This window comes from Spermophilus citellus (genome assembly GCF_964194105.1).
Source record: "Spermophilus citellus genome assembly, chromosome: 4".
Classification (NCBI taxonomy): domain Eukaryota; kingdom Metazoa; phylum Chordata; class Mammalia; order Rodentia; family Sciuridae; genus Spermophilus; species Spermophilus citellus.
In genome coordinates this window covers 17095574-17110239 of record NC_138185.1, presented here as the reverse complement: position 1 = coordinate 17110239, position 14666 = coordinate 17095574, and the positions used below count along the sequence as shown (strand labels likewise).

Here is a 14666-nt window from a genome sequence, read left to right as displayed (position 1 = left end):
AGATGGTGGTTTGAAGAGTGGATAGAGACCTGTCAGGCCACAAACTGATAGAAAGTTCCAGTGAAGTGATTGTTGAGAGCCTCGGCTGGTCAGAATGACACCTGGCATTTGCCAGAGGGAATGTTTGAAAGGTGAGTCTAATGTATGAAAGATGATATATCATGAGCTATGTAATGCTTTAAATAATCAATAAAAAATTAAAAAAAAAAGAAATAAACCAATAAAAGAAAAAAAAAAAAAGAAAGGTGAGGCCAGCGAACCATTGAGTTGATGATTTGAGTTAAGTTATATATAATTGCTGTGATGCTGGATTGATTGTATTGTATATTTGACCTTTACTGTCGGGCAATGGGGCGGCTCTTGTTGCCTCCTCGCTGCTGCTTTGGAGTTCTCAAGCTACTTTGGAGTTCTCGCTGGGATTCCTAGAGGGTTCGCATTGGTTGGGGAAGGTCCGGAGGAGGGATTTCCAGTTGGTGTGGTGTGTGCCTCGAGGAGCCACGTGGGTGGCGTTAGAGAGAGGTTCCCGGGGAGCGTGTGTGGAGTGTGCTGGTGGAGTTCAGAAATAAAGTTTGTTCCTGCTTGAGTGGCTCGTGATTTGTGCCCAGCCAGACTGCGGCAAGTAATGGCTAAGGAACTTAGAAGAACCAGAGACACTTGCTGCACTTTGCGGCAGCCCTTGTGTGTTATTCCCCAAGCTGCAATAACGAGCCCCACCTGCGTGCAAGTCCTTGGTGTTAGAGATGCTTTGGGAGCAAGGAAAGGGGTGCCTAATGCAGGGGTGGAGAGGAGGTGACAGCAGTCACCAGAGGTGAGGCTTCACTTCAGCTGGGAGTAGGGAGGTCAGCACAGGAGCATGGACACTGGGCAAGAGGTGACTGGGGCAACAGGCATGCCAGAAATCACCGGCAGGAGAGATCTGCTGGCTTTTATACAACATGTGGGAAGGAGGCTTAAAGCATTGTATCTTTATATGAAAGGTGTGACTCGGAAGTGTAGACATGTTATAGCTAATTGGCTTATGAGAGTGAGAGAGAGAGAGAGCAAGAGAGAATGAAAAAGGAAAGTGGAAGGAGATATCAGGATCTCTTAGCACAGCGCTTTTCAAATTTAACACCTCTCCTAACAGGCTGCAGCCTTTCCACCATGGTCCCGAGGGCTGCTGCTGCTGGTGGGGCCCACACTTCCAGAAGCAAGGCTTTAGCACCCAGGTCAGCCTGTGAGCCACCGGAAGTCTCCCCTCAGGCTGGTCTCTTACCTCATATTCCTCCTTGAACCCGTAGCCCTGGCCTCTCTTCATCTGGGTGATGTGCTGCAGCAGGTCGGCCACCCGGATGGCGGGCTGGAACTGGTCCCTGGGGTAGCTCATCTCCACGGGGTCACAGGTCCGGTAGGGGTGAGTCTGGATGGTGAGGGTGGGCTGGGACAGCTCCCCACGGCTGCCATCTGCTTCAAAGAGAAGACGGGGAGCAGGCCATCACCACTTGGGGACATTGTTCTCTGTCCTCCCTGCTTCCCCTGGTGTGGCCTGAGGGGGACAAAGGGACCTAACTGGGGACTCGACTGCTCAGGAGATGCAGGCTGTGGGGGAGACTCATAACCTAAAACAACAAATGAACTAACGCACACGGCTACCGTGGTTCACGCCAACTGCAAGGGTGCATCTGGATAGAGGGAAGACAGAGTTCCAGGTTGCCTGTCATCCCTTCTGGTATGAGATCTTCCTCTAGGTGTCAGAATGGGCTTTGGCCAAGCCAAAATATTGGGGTACTCTTCTGTTTAGGAAGCAGGGTGCCTACCTTCGATGCCTACCTGCAGGTGAGGAGAGCCTCTGGTGCCTGCAGACAGGGGCCACGGGTTGTGTCTCCCCCAGGATGGTGAGGGTGGGCTGGGACAGTTCCCCACGGCTGCCATATGCACCTTTCTCCTTCTTCCCTGTGCCCTGATTTCTCTACTAGCTAGTTTCCTCTGGTGTCGGGGGGAGATGGGGAGAGCTCGCCCCGACCAGATTGAGCCAAGAAAGGAGAGGGCCGACTGACCAACCGCACCCAGCCCTCCCTCGCCGTTGGACAATCAGACACATCAGGGAGACCAGTCAAAGCAGGAGCTCGTTTATTGAGAAAACACACACAGCTAATATAATATACAGGAGCCAATCAGGATAAAGGTCAGCAGGGCGGAGAGTTCACGTGTACACCCATCCTACAGGCAGTAATGGGTGACACGAGCTGTCCATGAGGGCGGAAGGGTTCTGAGCCTATTCTAGGGGTGTTCTGATTTTTTGTCACAACCCACGGTAACGCCTTCTGGATGATCGCCAGGTGCCATCTTAGCCACATGTGTGCGGCTCCAAGACCGGGAAGCGGGTAGCAGCCAGCAAGTTAGGTTTCCTCTTTTCTGATGCAACATGCCCCACTCTGGACTGTACCCTGAGAGGAATTGGAGACAGTCTTGGACCCCCAGGAGCTAGTAGTGTCCCTGACACTCCAGCTATAGGCTCTGCAACAGCAACCACCATCTTCCTATCATCTAATTTCCCCCTTAACACTGCTGGTCCATGAATGTCCCCGATCACCTTGCAGGGAAGGCAGCTGAACCTCTTCCTTAGTCCTGCCAGCTGCTCCCTCCTACCTAGATCCTATGCCTCATGTCCTTCCTAAAACCTCTCCTTGATACGAGTTCTACCCCCTCCCATAAGAATCTTTACACCCAATGAGTTGCTGTAACTACCACCTGTTAGTGGGATCACTCTCCAAACGATGCCTGCTCAGGCTGGGTTTGAATTCCTCTGTTCCCTTGCATGCAGTTTCTGGCCCCCCCAGCTTCTCTCCAGGCAGCCCTGCCAGCCTTTCAGTTCATCTTCCCCATAACCATCGAGGCTGGGTCCCGCCAGCTCCTCTCACACATGGACAGTCTCTGCCCGGGGCCTTCCCATTTGAGGTGTGCATGAAGTGAGAGCTGCCAGACGTGGCCGTCATGTGTCTCACCCAGATGTTTCCAGTCACTGTGAGGCACCGGCATGGCCATCCCCGAGGCCTGGGCCCCACGCAGTCCCTGGGAAGCTAAGCTTGTACTCCTGATTTTCTGCCATTTGTCTCATCAAAAGCCGTGTTCCCTCAGCTTTGCCTGTCATGTCACAATGACCCATCAGACACAGACTGTGTGGACGTTCACTCCAGCAAGCTGCTCCTGGTAAGGAAGGGGTGGTGGAGGGGATTGTGTGGCCTGCAGGGTCACCAGCTGGTCCCCATTTGCTTAATACTTTCTAGTTTTAGCCCTGAAATCCCAGTATTCTGGGAATCCCTCCGTCCTGGGCGACAGAGAGTGGTTTGCCACCCTCAGGCTTCACCTACATCTGGGGATGGAGTGGGGAATGCATTTCTCATCTTCCCATCCCTCTGCCTGTCCCCTCCTATTAACTCTCCAGGGAGGAGGGGCTACTCATTTGATTGGTCTGAGCTTGAGATATCAATTGGGTCATACCTAATAATAAGTAGGTGGTGTTACCATGAGCCTAGTGTGATCTCTCAAGCTCCCTGATTTAATGTGGCCAGTAAACACGACCAAGGTAAAGCTGGCCCTTTGCACCAGGCTTGATGTGTGCACACCTGTAATCCCAGTGGCTCAGGAGGCTAAGGCGGCAGGATTGTAGGTTCAAGGTTAGCCTCAGCAACTGAGTGAGGCCTTCAGCAACTTAGCGAGACCCTGTCTCAAAATAAAAATAAAAAAGAGGCCTAGGGCATGGCAGGGGTTAAACACCCCTCTGTATTAAAAAGAAAAAAAAAAAAGAAGCTGGCCCTATGAGTTCAGCCCAATCAACCCTGGTGTGCCAACACAAAGATCTTGAGGACACAAGTTTACACACAAAGAAGGGCCTAGGTGAGACATTAGCAAAACCTCCCTGGCTGCACTGCTTACTTTTTCTCCTGGGATTTTAGGTAGTAGGTAGACACATCTTCACTGGCATTGCTTAAATGTGATGCTTGGAAAATATGGGGATGCTTCCCTTTTCCTTTGCAACCTCATGAGCACCAGTCAGACTTCATGAGAAGCCACTCTGTGCCAAGGGCTGGTGGGCAGAGTCGATGCAGACAGAGATAAAGAGTCCAGCCTCAGGGCTTGATGGTCTCATAGGGAAAACGATGAGCAGGACCATCTGAAGTGGGTGTACAGGGCCTGAGAGGTGGACACAAGAGGTAGGAGCAGAGGTTGATAATGGATTTCAAGCCGCTGGCAATGCTGTAAGAGACCACGCGAAGGCAGAGCCAGAAACACGGTGAACACGTGGACTCCAGAAGCCAGTGTGAAGCCGTTAAAGGGCTGGAAGAAAAACCCCTTTCTTTAAAGACTCACACTTTTTCTCGTAGGTGTCCTAGCTGTCATGGATCTAAGATGTGCTTCCAGTGAATATCACACCCACGAAGGTGTGATGAGGTTGGGGATGCAGAGGGAAGGCGAGCCTGAGCTTGAAACTCATCCCCCAGGTCCTGGGGCGTGGGCTGCACAGGAGACTGGCTGCCCGGCAGAGGCAGGCTTCCTAGGCATGGGCACCTGGCAATTTTTGCAAGATGCTAAATGTTTCCAAAACCCAATAGCTATCAATATGGATATTTTCCCTAAACACATTGCTAGACAGACTGTAAACTTGGTGTCAGCAAAACCAACGCTGGAATGGAAAATAAATGCTGTTTGAAATGTAACAACTTGTGTTGCCGTAACATTTGTAATAATGTGAATGCCAGTGCTAATGACGCTATGAAGACTCGGAACCAAGGGATTTTCAAGGTTTATTAATTCAACTCGTTGGACTCCCTTCTCCAATGTATCTTAGCTCACCTATTCCCTTATTAACCTCTGATAATGCACAAGTGATGCCTTTTATCACAGCCCATTTCACCAGCCACTCTATACTTAATTTTCCATCATTAGGTTTAATGAAAACCCAATTTCACAATTCACTTCTCTCAGGAACCTACAAGTAATGCTACGTTTTTATCAGGCCCAATTAAAAAACGTTATGATGTTCCTATTCGAGAGGGAGCCTTAAAACTAATGTGCGCTTCTGCCGCTAATTCAACAAGGGCGCTGGAATTCTCAAGATGCTCATAAAACGTAACTCAAACCAGCTGGCCCAGGGAGAGGACATTTTTCATTTTTTCCCCCCCTCACCAGACCCTTCATTTTCATGCTTCCCGTTTATGGGTCTTGCGTGTTTATTTATCACATAATAATATTTTGGATTTCTTTTGCGCTCTTTGTATGGCTACTGCCTAAGCCTGTGAATTCCCCTGCAGTAAGTCTTGTGACTGCCTGGGAGGAGATTGTGGGGTGGGCCAGGGGGATTCTGGTGACCAGATTGAGATTTGGGGTCACCACGGTCTTTTTCTCAGCTAGCTTCTCTTCCTTCTTCCTTAGGAACCTGGCTTTGACACCCTCTCCTTTCTCTGATAGCCCCCTGCTACCAGCCATTTGCTAGGAATTGCCACTCTGCCTGGTTAACAAACGCATCCTGAGCACCTGTATTGTACAGAGCACCATGTTAGGAGATGTTTACACATGGGCAGGGGGAGGAAGGTGTGTTCCAGGAGAGATAAGCATGCCACAGCCCTCCAAGGTGGAGAGGGGAGATAAGTCATGCATAAACAGGCTGACAAAGGTATCTTGGGAGATAGCAGGATGAAGTGCCACAGCATCCTGCACCGTGGAAACCCTGCCCAAGCTTCAGGTATTCATGGTCCACCTCTGTGCCTCTCGCCATCTCTCTGCACAACCTAGAGCAGCACCGTCTGACAGAGCTTCCTGTGATGATGGAAGTGTCTGTGCCCCTTCTCTGTGGTAGGCATCTGAAGTGTGGCAAACGTGACGAAAGGACTGAATTTTACATTTTGTTCGATTTTAATTCATTTCAGTTGAAATATCCACCTGTGGTGTGTGGCCCCTGCACTCGTAGCACAGATGTAGGGAGAGGGACAGAGAATGAGATGGAGCTCTGGGGTCAGACAGTGGGACAGAGACGTTGACAGCAGCACTGCCTGTGGATATGCGATGCAAGCCACGTATGTAGTTCGAAATGTTCTTGTGGCAACATGAAGTGAGTTGAAAAGAACATGTAAATTAATTCCAATACATTTTATTTAATACAATATGTCCAAAATAATATTTCAACATACAATCAATATAAAATTATGAATGCTGTATTTTATATTCCTTATTCATGAAAAGGCTTTTGAAATCCAATGTGTATTTTAAGCATAGAGAGCATTTCTGTTCAGACTAGTCATATCCCCAAGGCTCAGAAGACACAGGTGACAAATGGTGGCCATATAGGATGATGTAGGTGCACACAGACTTATTCAGAGCCAGTTCTAAAAAGGGATAATTTAGAGCTCAAATTAACTCTAAATTAAGAGTCCCCAGCCCAGCACACTGTGCACACACGGAGAGGTCCACTGCACCTGCACTTTCGTTTCCTTTTCATCCAAGTGTGGCTCCACAGCCCAACATCAAGGTACCTATAGGTTTGATACTGCCACTGCCACCAAAGTGGGACATCACTGCTTCCATCTAGGGACAATAGTCAGGACCTGGTAAAATGTCACCAAGGACGCTGTGGGACTGGTTGCACCAGAGGTATCTCTACTTGGGGTACTAACAGTCATCATCCTGTTGCTGAGGGAGCCTTGCATGGGGTAGCTTCTATCTTGTTTCTCCTGCTAACAGCAAACTTCTTTTGATTACCTTTTCACTAGACATATAGTATAATAACTATATTTTTATATCCTACCTCATAAACATCACAGCCTATTCCTCCCACCATTAGAATTAGAAACTGTAAATCATTATGCAAACCTACTGACTATATGGTAGAAGACAACCAAATTCATCATTTCTGTACACACCAACAAATCTATAAATGCCAAAATAGAAGCTAATTGACTGCATAACCAATATGGCTGCATGTTGGTTACGTTGGGGGAAGTAATATTGATATCCCTCTTAAAGGTGAAGTATTGGTAGCATGTAGGGACACTATAAGACAATAGGGTTGAAGCTGCAATACCTCAGATCTACATGGCAAGAGAGGAAGACACATAGACATCATTAAAAACAAGGGAGGAAAGTGCACCAAACAAACCAAGAATAGAATCCATAGATAGCACAAATGATGAAATGTCAGGGAAGGAGTTCAGAATGTACATAATTAAAATGATCTGGGAATTAAAGAATGACCTAAGTGAGAAAATACAGGCAAAAACTGATTACTCCAACAAAGAAATAAGAGAGCAAATACAGGTAGCAAAAGATTACTTCAAGAAAGAGATACAGATTCTGAAAAACAAAACAAAAACAAACAATCCTTGAATTGAAAGAAACAATAAACCAAATAAAAAACTCAATAGAAAGCATCACCAACAGACTAGATCACTTAGAAATCAGGACCTCAGATAATGAAGACAGAATACACAATTTTGAAAATGAAATTGACCACATAGTGAAGATGGTTAGAAACCATGAACAGAACATCCAAGAATTATGGGATAACATCAAAAGACCAAATCTAAGATTTATTGGGATATAGGAAGGCACAGAGATTCAAACTAAAGGAATGCACAATCTCTTCAATGAAATAGTGTCAGAAAATTTCCCAAGTATGAAGAATTTTATGAATTGGAAAAATCAAACACAAGAGGCTTACAGGACACCAAATATACAAAATTACAACATGTCTACACCAAGACACATTATAATAAAAATGCTTAGCATACAGAATAAGGAGAGAATGTTAAAGGCCACAAAAGAGATAAATCAGATTACATACAGGGGAAGACCAATTCGGATCTCAGTAGATTTTTCAAACCAGACCCTCAAAGCAAGGAGATCCTGAAAAAACATACACCAAGCTCTGAAAGAAAATGATGCCAACCAAGAATCTCATATCCAGAAAAATTAAGCTTCAGATTTGAGAATGAAATAAAAAATTTCATGATAAAGAAACACTAAAAACATTTACAGCAAGAAAGCCTGCACTACATAACATTCTTGGCAAATATTCCATGAGGAGGAAATGAAAAACAACAATGAAACTCAGCAAAGGGAGAATCTACACTAAATTAGTTCTCAGTGTGGGCCCAGTGGTATGTTTTTAGTTGAAGTAGCCTTAAGTATTCGGATGCAGGAACACATTTTCTTGTGAGTTCTATAGGCCAATCAAGGGAGAAACCAAGTCAAGTTAAATTCCAAAAATAAACAAAAATGACTGGGAATACAAATCAAGTCCCAATAATAACCCTGAATATTAATGGCCTAAACTCATCAATCAAAAGATATAGACTGGCAGATTGGATTTTAAAAAGACCCATGTTCAAAATCACAACCAATCCACACCAAGGCACATTATAATGAAAATGCCCAACATACATAATAAGGAAAGCATATTAAAAGCCATGAGATAAAGGAATCAGATTATGTATAGGGGGAAACCAATTAGGATAATGGCATATTTTTCAACACAGACCCTGAAAGTTATAAGATCCTGGAACAATATATATCAAGCTCTGAAAGAAAAGAATGCCAACCAAGAATCTTGTATTCAGCAAAATTAAGCTTTAGATTTGATAATGAAATAAAAACCTTCCATGATAAACAAAAGTTAATGGAATTTATAGCTAGAAAATCAGCACTGCAAAACATGCTTGGCTAAATATTCCATGAAGAGGAAACAAAAAACAATAATGAAAATCAGCAGAGGGAGATAGTACCCTAAAGGAAAAACTAATCAAAGAAGAAAACAAGTCAAATTAAATAACAAAAATAAACAAAGATGTCTGGGAATACAAACCATGTCTCAATAATAAGTCTGAATGTTAATGACCCAAACTCACCAATCAAAAGACACAGGCTAGCAGATTGGATTTAAAAAAAACAACAACACCCAATGATACGCTGCCTCCAGGAGACGCATCTGATAGGAAAAGACATACACAGACTGCAGGTAAAAGGTTAGTAAAAATCATACCACTCACATGGACTGCAGAATCAAGCAGGGGTTTCCATTCTCATATCAAATAAAGTCCACTTCAAGCCAAAGTTAATCAAAAGGGATAAAGAAGAACATTTCATACTGCTCAAGGGAACCACACACAACAAGACATAACAATTATAAATATATATGCCCCAACCAAAGGAGAAGCTATGTTCACAAACAAATTCTTCTCAAGTTCAAGAGTCAAATGGACCACAACACAATAATCTTGGGTGACTTTAACACACCTCTCTCACCACTGGATAGATATTCCAAGCAAAAGTTGAATAAAGAAGCTATAGATCTCAATAATACAATCAATAACTTTGACTTAACTGATATAGAACATTTCATCCTTCGTCAAGCGAATACATTTTCTTCTCAGCAGCACATGGATCCTTCTCTAAAACAGACCATATACTATGCCACAAAGCAACTCTTAGAAAATGCAAAAAAGTGGAGATACTACCCTGCATTTTATCAGATCATAATGGAATGAAATTAGAAATCAATGATAAAATAAAAAATAAAAATTACTCCAACATCTGGAGACTAAACAATATGCTACTGAATGAACAATGGGTTGTAAAAGACATCAAGGAGGAGATTTAAAAATTCTTAGGAGTAAATGAGAACATAGATAAAATATACTAAAATCTCTGGGACACTATGAAAGCAGTACTATGAAGAAAGTTCATTACATGGAGTTCAACCCTTAAAAGAAGAAAATGTCAACAAATAAATGACCTACCATGACATCTCAAAGCCAAAGAAAAAGAAGAACAAATCAACACCAAAAGCAGTAGAAGGCAGGAAATAATTAAAATTAGAGCTGAAATCAATGAAAACAGAACAAAAGAAACAATTAAAAAATGGACAAAACAAAAAGTTGGTTCCTTGAAAAAATAAATGAAATTGACAAACCTTTAGCTATGGTAACAAAGAAAAGGAAAGAAAAAACTCAAATTACTAACATACATGATGAAAAAGGAAATATCACAATGGACACTATCAAAATACAGAGGATAATTAGAAATTATTTTGAAAACTTGTACTCCAATAAAATAGAAACTATTAAAGGCATCGGCAAATTTCTTAAGTCATATGGTTTGCCCAAACTGAAAGAGGATGATATATACAATTTAAACAGACCAATATCAAGCTATGAAAAAGAAGATGCCATCAGCTGAGTTCTACAAGACATTTAAAGAAGAACTAATAAAAATACTCTTCAATTTATTTCAGGAAATAGTAAAAGAGGGAGCACTTCCAAACTCATTCTATGAGGCCAATATCACCCTGATTCCAAAACCAGGCAAAGCCACATCAAAGAAAGAAAACTTTTTATATCTCTAATAAACATAGATGCAAAAAATTCTCAATAAAATTCTGGCAAATTGAATACAGAAACATATCAAAAAGATAGTGAACCATGATCAAGTGGGATTCATCCCAGGGATGTAAGGTTGGTTCAACATATAGAAATCAATAAATCTAATTCATCACATCAACAGAGTCAAAGATAAGAATCATATGAAAATCACAGAAAAAGCAATTGACAAAATATAGCACCCCTTCATGTTCAAAACACTAGAAAAATTAGGGATAACAGGAACAAAACTCAATGTCGTAAAGGCTATCTACACTAAGCCCCAGGCCAACATCATTCTAAATGGAGAAAAATTGAAAGCATTCCCTTTAAAAACTGGAAGAAGACAGGGATGCCCTCTTTCACCACTTCTATTTAACATAGTTCTTGAAAATCTAGCCAGAGCAACTAGTCAGAAAAAATAAATTAAAGGGATATGCATAGGAAAAGAAGAAATTAAATTAGCACTATTTGTCGACGATATGATTCTATCTATACCTAGAAGACCAAAAAGTTCCACCAGAAAAATTTTAGAATTAGTAAATGAACTCAGTAAAGTAGCAGGATATAAAATCAATACCCATAAATCAAAGGCATTTCTGTATATCAGTGACAAATCCTCAGAAATGGAAATGAAGAAACTACCCCATTAACAATAGCCTAAAAAAACCCCCCAAAACTTTGGAATCAACTGAATGAAAGAGATGAAAAATCTATACAATGAAAACTACAGAACCCTAAAGAAAGAAATCAAAGAAGACCTTAGAAAATGGAAAGATCTACCTTGCTCTTAGATAGGAAGAATTAATATTATCAAAATGACCATACTACCAAAAGCACTATACAGATTTAATGCAATTCTGATAAAAATCCCAATGGCATTCCTCGTAGAAATAGAAAAAAACAATCATGAAATTCATCTGGAAAAATAAGAGACCCAGAAAAGCTAAAGCAATCCTTAGCAGGAAGAGTGATGTAGGTGGCATCATAACACCAGACCTTAAACTATACTACAGAGCAATAATAACAAAAACAGCATGGTATTGGCATCAAAACATACTGGTAGACCAAAGGTAGGGAGTAGAGGACACAGAGACTAACCCATAAAATTACAATTACCTTATGTTAGACAAAGGAGCCAAAAATATACATTGGAGAAAAGATAGCCTCTTCAACAAATGGTGCTGGAAAAACTGGAAACCCATATGCAACAAAATGAAATTGAACCCTATCTCTCACCATGCACAAAACTCAACTCAAAGTGGATCAAGGAGCTAGGAATCAAACCAGAGACCGTGCATCTAATAGAAGAAAAAGTAGGCCCGAATCTTCACCAGTTGGGATTAGGCCCCAACTTCCTTAATAAGACTCCTGTAGTGCAAATAAAAACCAAGAATCAATAAATGGGATGGAATCAAACTAAAAAGTTTCTTCTCAGCAAAATAAACTATCTGTGAGGTGAATAGAGTTTACATCTTGGGAGCAAATTTTTACCCCTCACACATCAGATTGAGCACTAATCTCTAGGGTATATAAAGAACAAACTCAAAAAGCTAAACACCAAAAATCAATCTATCTATCTATCTATCTATCTATCTATCTATCTATCTATCTATCTCACAATCAATAAATGGGCCAAAGACCTGAACAGACACTTCTCAGAAGAGGATATACAATCAATCAACAAATAGATGAAAAATGTTCATCATCTCTAGCAATTAGAGAAATGCAAAACAAAACTAGTCTAAGATTTCATCTCATTCCAGTCAGAATGGCAGCTATTAAGAATACAAACAATAATAAGTGTTGGCAAGGATGTGGGGAAAAGGTATACTTATACATTACTGGTGGGACTGCAAAGTGGTGTGGCCAATATGGAAAGCAGTATGGAGATTCCTTGGAAAATTGGGAATAGAACCACCATTTGACCCAGTTATCCCTCTCCTCAGTCTATACCCGAAGGACTTAAAAACAGCATACTACAGGGACACAGTCACATCAATGTTTATAGCAGCATAATTCACAGTAGCTAAACTATGGAACCAACCTAGATGTCCTTCAGTAGATGAATGGATAAAAAAATGTGGCATATATATACAGTGGAATATCACTCAGTAATAAAAGAGAATAGAATCATGGCATTTGCAGGAAAATGGATGGAGTTGGAGAAGATAATGCTAAGTCAAGTTAGCTAATCCCAAAAAACAAATGCTGAATGTTTTCTCTGATATAAGGAGTCTGATTTATAGTGTGGTAGGGAGGGAGAGCAAGGGAGGAATAGACGAACTCTAGATAGGGAAGAGGGGTGGGAGGGAAGGGAGAGGGCAGAGGGTTAGAAATTATGGTGGGATGTGATGAACATTATTATACAAAGTACATGTATGAAGACATAAATTGGTGTGAATATACTTTATATATAACCAGAGATATAAAAATGTGCTCTGTATGTATAATATGAATTATAATTAATTCTGCTGTCATATATTAAAAAATCAATTAGAAAAAACGACCCCAAAATATGCTAATTTCAAGAGACTCATCTCATAGGAAAAGACATCCACAGACTGAAGATGAAATGTTGGGAAGAAAATACCACTCACATGGTCTGTAGAAATAAGCAGGAGTTTCCATCCTCATATCAAATAAAGTACACTTCAAGCTAAAGCTAATCAAAGGGATAAAGAAGGACATTTCATACTGCTTAAGCAAATCATAAATTAATAAGACAAAACAATTATAAATATATATGCCCCAAACAGTGGAGCATTGCTATACTCATCAAACTCTTCTCAAGATCAAGAGTCAAATAGACCACAACACAAGAATTATGGGTAACTTTAACACACCTCTTTCACCACTAGATAGATCTTCCAAACAAAAGCTAAACAAATAAACTATAGAACTCAATAATACAATCAACACCTTAGACTTAACTGACATACATAGAGTATATTATCCATCAGTGAGCAAATATTCTTTCTTCTCAGCACCACATGGATCCTTCTCTAAAACAGACTATATTATACCACAAAGCAACTTTTAGCAAATACAAAAAAGTAGAAATACTACTCTGCATTCCATCAGATCATAATGGAATGAAATTAGAAATCAATGATAAGATAAAAAATAAAAACTACTGCAACACCTAGAGACTAAATAATATGCTATTAAATGAACAATGGGTTGCAAAAGATATCAAAGAGGAGATTAAAAAAATTCTTAGAGGTAAATGAGAACATGGATACAACATATCAAAACCTCTGAGACACTATGAAGGCAATATTAAGATGAAAGTTCATTGCATGAAGTTCATTCCTTAAAAGAAGAAAATGTCAACAAATAAATGACTTAACAGTACATCTCAAAGCCCTAGAAAAAGAAGAACAAATCAACACCAAAAGCAGTAGAAGTCAGGAAATCATTAAAATCAGAACTGAAATCAATTAAATTGAAACAATTGAAAAAAATAACAAAACAAAAAGTTGGTTCTTTGAAAAAATTAATAAAATTGGTACACCCCCTAGCCATGCTAGCAAAAAGAAGGAGAGAGAAAACCCAAATTACTAACATATGTGGACACTACAGAAATACAGAAGATAATTAGAAATTATTTTGAAAATTTGTACCCCAATAAAATAGAAAATATAGAAGTCATTGACAAATTATAGAGTCATATGATTTGTCCAAACTGAATCAGGATGATATACACAGTGTTAATAGATCAGTTTTAAGCAATGAAATAGAAGATGTGATCAGAAGCCTACCAACCAATAAAAGCCCAGGCCTGGATGGACACAAAGCTGAGTTCCTCAAGAACTTTATAGAAGAACTAATAACAATATTCCTCAAATTATTTCATGAAATGGAAAAAGAAGAAACTTTTCCAAACTCATCCTATGAGGCCAATATCACCCTGATTCCCAAACCAAAGACACATCAAAGAAAGAAAACTTCAGACCAATATCTCTAATGAACATAGATGCAAAAATTCTCAATAAAATTCTGACAAATTGAATACAAAAATATATCAAAAAGATAGTGCACCATGGTCAAGTGGGGTTCATCCCAGGGATGCAAGGTTGGTTCAATATATGGAAATCAATAAATGTAACTCATCACATCAATAAAATTAAAGAATCATATGATCATCTCAATAGATGCATAAAAGGCATTTGACAAAATATAGCACCCTTCATGTTCAAAACACTACAAAAACTAGGGATAACAGGAATATATCTCAACATTGTAAAAGCTATCTACACCAAGGCCAATGTCATT

At 40.8% G+C, this 14666-nt stretch overlaps 1 protein-coding gene across 9 annotated transcripts in view; it reads right to left on the bottom strand.

The window, feature by feature from the left end:
• The window catches only part of PTPRT (protein tyrosine phosphatase receptor type T), a gene marked incomplete at both ends in the record, with an annotated part of 1075443 nt that overhangs the window by 83253 nt on the left and 977524 nt on the right, over positions 1-14666 (bottom strand). For 6 of the 9 annotated variants that reach the window (XM_081292389.1, XM_081292384.1, XM_081292383.1 and 3 more), the window contains one exon: positions 1256-1446. In XM_081292389.1, the coding sequence (XP_081148515.1) occupies positions 1256-1446 (191 nt within the window). The remainder of the gene's footprint in view (positions 1-1255; positions 1447-14666) is intronic. The other 3 variants (XM_081292391.1, XM_081292387.1, XM_081292390.1) reach the window with 1 other exon arrangement.